The sequence below is a fragment of the Cynara cardunculus genome (assembly GCF_001531365.2).
Source record: "Cynara cardunculus var. scolymus isolate 2C chromosome LG 9, CcrdV1, whole genome shotgun sequence".
Lineage (NCBI taxonomy): Eukaryota > Viridiplantae > Streptophyta > Magnoliopsida > Asterales > Asteraceae > Cynara > Cynara cardunculus.
The window spans coordinates 1625797-1631642 of NC_037536.1; the positions used below are offsets into that span (position 1 = coordinate 1625797).

At 41.2% G+C, this 5846-nt stretch overlaps 1 protein-coding gene across 1 annotated transcript; it reads left to right on the forward strand.

Annotated features, from left to right (window-relative positions):
- The first annotated feature begins 218 nt into the window (after window positions 1-218).
- Window positions 219-647, forward strand: LOC112518298. The gene has a single exon (XM_025125947.1). It carries the CDS (start codon window positions 219-221, stop codon window positions 645-647), a length of 429 nt encoding a protein of 142 aa, XP_024981715.1.
- The last annotated feature ends 5199 nt before the right edge of the window (window positions 648-5846 follow it).

Here is a 5846-nt window from a genome sequence, read left to right on the forward strand (position 1 = left end):
TACCATTGAATTTCTAGATGGTATCAGAGCGATTCTAAGAGAATTATCAAAACCTAATCGGCAGCCACCATGTCTACCGAGAAGGACCCGAAGGAAGGGGGTGACGGGAGCGCCTCTAACTCGAACTCTCCCTATTACATACATGCCTCGGATTACCCGAGGCAAATGCACGTCAATGACGTTCTCACATACAACAATTATGGCGATTGGTCACAGAGATGCTGAACTTTCTATTCGCCAAAAACAAAGTAGGGTTCATCGATGGCACTATTAAGAAGCCCGATAAGACGTCCTCTAATCACATGGCATGGATGCGATGTGATGCTATGGTGAAGGGATGGCTCACCACGACCATGGAAAAGAACATACGAAGCAGTGTGAAGCATGCGAACACGGCTTCAGAAATCTTGTCTGATCTTCGTGAAAGGTTTGGCAAGGAAAGTGCGCCTAGGGCGTACGAATTGAAACAACAAATCGTCTCTACACAGCAAGATGGAACCTTCGTATCAACTTATTACACGAAGCTTCGAGGTCTCTGGAATGAAAGTCAATCTGTCCTACCCACACCCCATTGCACTTACCACAGGTGCACCTGTGGGCTTGGAAAGCGATTGACCGAGCATCAAGAAAAAAGAAAAGTTATATGAATTCCTAATGGGTCTAGATGCTGAATTCACTGTAATTAAAACACATATCCTGGCAATGCAACCGATACCGGCTTTGGGAACAGCCTACCACCTTGTCGCAGAAGACGAACGACAAAGAAGCATCTCAGCCGATAAGAAAGCCTCATCAGATGCTGCTGCTTTTAAGGCCTACGTACCCACGCGACATGAAGGTGGCCAGAATCAACAACGAGATAGGTACAATCAAAGGGGAGCAAAACGGGGTGAAGAGGTGGAAAACTGCAGTTTTTATGGCAAAAACGGGCACAGTCGAGACGGGTGTTTCAAGAGAATAGGGTATCCGGAATGGTGGCCAGGAAAAACAAAGGGTGACAAAGGAAAAGCAAGGGCAGCATGCATCGAAACCAAGTCAAGTCATATACCCGACCTCACTAATGAACAATATGAAGCCTTCTTGAAGTATTTTGCAAACTTCAACGAAGTCACCAACAAAGAAGTTCAACCAGAAGCTAACATGGCAGGTAAGTTAAACCAAGACGGGGATTGGGTTGTGGACTCGGGGGCTACCGAACACATACCTACAGAACCAACATCCTTGATAATAAAAGAAAAGTTCCTTGTGAAGTCCTTGTTATTATGCCAAATGGTGAAGCCGTTCCCGTCGAGGGAAGAGGTGATTACACTCTACCAGGAGGAGCCAAAATAAGAGGGGTTCCTACATGTTCCGGCTTTTAACTGCAATTTATTATCCGTTAGCCAATTGACGAAGAACCTTCAATGTGCAGTGACCTTCTTTTCTGACTTTTGTGTTATGCAGGGGTTGCGCTCAAGGGACTTGATTGGTGCGGGTAATTGCACAAGAGGTCTGTACCGAATGGGAATATTTGAAGGTGAAAGGAAGGCAATGATGACGACCATTGATACATGGCACACAAGATTGGGACATGCATCCGAAAATAAACTTGCTCAAGTAGATTTTCTTAAGAGTTTTTCTTTTAAGGGTAAAAATAAAATTTGTGATTCTTGTCCGAAAGCAAAACACACGAGATCACATTTTCCCATTAGCACTATCAAGACCAAAAATTGTTTCAAGTTGATAAATTGTGACATTTGGGGTAAATATCGCACTCCTTCTTATTCTCGAGCAAATTATTTTCTCACCATTGTAGTTGATTTTCGTAGATCTGTATGGGTTTTTCTCATTAAACATAAACACGAAGCTAGCAAATGTTTAATCGATTTTCATAAAATGGTGGAGGTACAATTCGGAAAACCCATCAAGAGGATCAAATGTGACAATGGTGGCGAGTTCACATCAAGTCTTATGGCTGATTTTTATGCTCAAAAGGGAAATTTACTTGAAACTACTTGCCCACACACCCCGCAATAAAACGGGGTGGTGGAACGTAAGCATAGACATCTTCTTGAAACGACTCGGGCATTAAAACTTGACGCAGGTCTGCCTAATTTTTTTGGGGGGAACGTGTTCTAACGGCTGGTTACGTTATCAATCGATTGCCCTCTAGAGCTATTGACAATAAAACCCCGTATGAATTAATGTTTAACCAAAAACCGGAGTACGAACATATGAGGGTTTTTGGTTGTCTCGCTTATTTTAGAAACAATGAGACGAGAGGAGACAAGTTCGAAGCAAGGGGGAGACCTGGGGTTTTTTTGGGTTATCCCCAAGGCACAAAAGGGTATAAAATTTATGACATAGAAAGCACAAAAATAATAGTTTCTAGAGATGTTAAATTTTTTGAAGAAGACTACCCTTTTGCTACCACTTCACAAAATGACAACACAATGAATGAGGGTTATATCTTTTCCAATGGGTTAGTCAAGGAAACTTTTCAATCTGAACAAAATGGGAGATCTCACGGATCCATCCAAATTGAAGATCTGACCGAAAATTCCGATCAAAGCCCAGCTGTTGGAAATCATGCCGAAAGCTCATTGGATGAGAACATTGATCATGGCTCACCGGAAGACTTGAGTCAAGAACCTCCGACAACCACCTTCCCAAATGAAGAACCGGCCTACCAGGTACCAAATGAATAGACGAGCACCGAAACCGTGGAGACTAGGACCAGAAGAAATATCACACAGCCAAAGCATCTTAACGATTTCATTGTAAGCTCCCCCCATCGGTTGACCATGCACAACCCGCACCTAATCAAGGAACCTCAACGGTACACCCTATCTCTAATTTCCTTTCATATGATAAGTTCTCTAATTCTCACAAGGCGCTTCTAGCGGCCATCACTTCAAATGATGAGCCAAAATCCTTCAAACAAGCCATGCAGAATGATAAATGGAAAGAAGCCATGAAGAAAGAGATACAAGCGCTTGAAGAAAATGGGACATGGACTCTCGAAATGTTACCTGAAGGGAAACGTGCCATAGACTCCAAGTGGGTCTACAAGATAAAATACAAGCCCAACGGAGAAATCGAGAGATACAAAGCCCGTCTTGTTGCCAAAGGGTTCACGCAAATGGAAGGAGTAGATTTTCATGACACTTTTACCCCGGTTGCAAAGTTGGTTACTGTTAGAACGTTACTAGTTGTGGCTTCCAAAAGAGATTGGATTGTTCACCAGCTCGACGTAAATAACGCATTCTTACATGGAGATTTGAACGAAGAAGTTTACATGAAAATTCCACAAGGCTTCTTCAAGGAAAATGAAACCCGGGTTTGTCGACTCCGGAAGTCTCTGTACGGCTTAAAACAAGCCTCAAGAAATTGGTATCAAAAGTTCACTACCGTTCTGCTTGCACTTGGTTTCAAACAATCTAAGGCGGATCATTCTCTTTTCACATACAAACAACAAAACACCTTTGTGGCAGCCCTCATCTATGTAGATGATGTTATCATTGTGGGGAATGATCCGGTAAAAATACAACAAACCAAGACCCATCTTGACGAGAAATTTAGCATTAAAGATCTTGGTGAGCTAAAGTATTTCCTTGGAATTGAAGTAGCGCGAACGCGCGATGGACTTGTCTTAAGTCAAAGGAAATATACTTTAGACATTTTGGAACTTGAAGTTGGATAAAGGTGACGAGGAGCCACAAGTCGATGCTAACCAACACCGACGGATGGTAGGAAGATTGTTGTACTTGCAAGCTACTAGACCGGACATTGCGTACTCTGTAAACGTTCTAAGTCAATTTGTCGCCGATCCACGACAAAACCATATGGATGCAGCAACTAGAGTTTTACGATATCTTAAAGCTACCCCGGGACGAGGCATTCTGCTACCACGAAACAGTGGCACCGAACTCGTTGCTTACTGTGACTCTGACTGGCTCGGTTGTCCCTATACTAGGCGATCCAGAACGGGGTATCTTCTTCTTTTAGGTGGTGCTCCTATATCATGGAAATCTAAGAAGCAGTCTATGGTATCTCGCTCTTCGGTGGAGGCAGAATATAGAGCCATGGCTTCCACAGTTAGTGAGATCTTATGGATGCGTTGGCTCCTCAAGGAGCTAGAAATAAATCCCACCAGTCCAACACCTTTGTTTTGTGATAACCAAGCAGCCTGACACATTGCTAATAACCCGGTGTTTCATGAACGAACTAAACATGTTGAAATGGACTGCTATTTTGTTCGAGAAAGAGTAGAGATACAAGAAATTCAACCCATGCACATTAATTCCAAAATGCAGATCGCGGACTTATTCACAAAGGCGTTGGGAGCGCAACAATTACGATGCCTACTCGACAAGTTGGGCATGAAAGATTTACATGCTCCACCTTGAGGGGGAGTAAAAGATTCCTTTAAATCCATTCCTTATCTCCTAGATTAATATTATCTCTTAGATCACTTATCTCCTAGATTAATATTATCTCCTATTTTTTAGGGCCTTCCTTATTTTTTCTATATTCCTTGTATTTATATCATTGTCTTCTTTGTCAATGATGATAATAAAATATACCACCAAATTTGGTACCATTGAAATTCTAGATAACTGGTGACACCCTTGCTACATTGGATGCCCTGTTAGTCGCTGCCATTGCCCTGTTCACCTTCATCTCTACATTCGCAGCACCAACAACATTGTCACCTAAATAGTAAATAAAATGGTAGGAAACAAAATAGACATGGCATAATACTCCCCTTGTCCCAAAATAAGTGTCCACATTTGTATTTTAATTTGTCCCAAAATAAGTTTCGAATTTGAAAAGTGCCTAATTTCCAATTCTATCCTTGATTATGAGAAGGGACCCCATAAACGAATGTTGATAAGAGGTGTCCTGATAACTGCATGGGGATAAAACATAATTTTTTAGGTATATAATATTTATTTACTGCAAATACTTACAAACAATCCTCATCTTTGGTGAGGTTTAAACCCAAATAAAGTTTCATGTGTATTTACATCAGAAATTACGTATGAAATGAGTTTTTGAGTGGACGAAACGCTTCCAACTTTGAAATGTTATTTAGATCATTGAATGTTTAAAGATAATGATTGATACATATAATAATTTCATTTGTATGATTGATCGGTGTCGTACCAAAAAAATTAAGCATCTTAATTAGTCTTGAATGAAAGGGTAGAGAAATTAAGATTATGGAGGTTAATATTGTAATTTACTTGTTCGATACATGATACAATTATTAACTTAGCTAGAAATAATTCTTATGGTGTGGTGAAGGCATCTAATGTAGTATCATACAGACAGGAAAGGAACCACTTAATGTTGGTGTGGAGAGTTCAAATTGCATTTGCTCTACTTATGCATCAAATTCTGAAAAAATCGACCATAGATCAATTCCCTTTTTCGGGAGGGTCAGATTCTTACTAAGACCGATAATGCCCATAGACATGTCCATTCTCGCCCCCAAAGGCATGTGTCGTTGGCTAAGCCCTCACTTAGGGAAACTAAGTGGAGGTCCAAACCGATTTACGGTGGACATTAAACTGAATATGGCGGGTCTACGAGGAACTTTGCCGGTCGGAGCTGAACTAATGGACCAGTTTGACCCAAAGAGATGGTCTGGGGCGTATTTTCCAAGAATCGATACAACATCATGACTTCCAACAGTGCCGAGTCGGTAAATGCACTGTCCCCTTATGCTCGGAAATTACCAATTGTGGGCCTTTTGGAGTACTTCTGACCATTCCAGAAAGAGTGGTATTCTATACGTCGTAATAAAGGAGGTTACTATGATCACACATCTCTATTTAAATTTTTGTCTTAAATTTTGTTTG

Coding starts and splice junctions, on each gene's coding strand:
- LOC112518298 (XM_025125947.1), top strand. CDS start 219: ATGCTGAACTTTCTATTCGCCAAAAACAAAGTAGGGTTCATCGATGGC.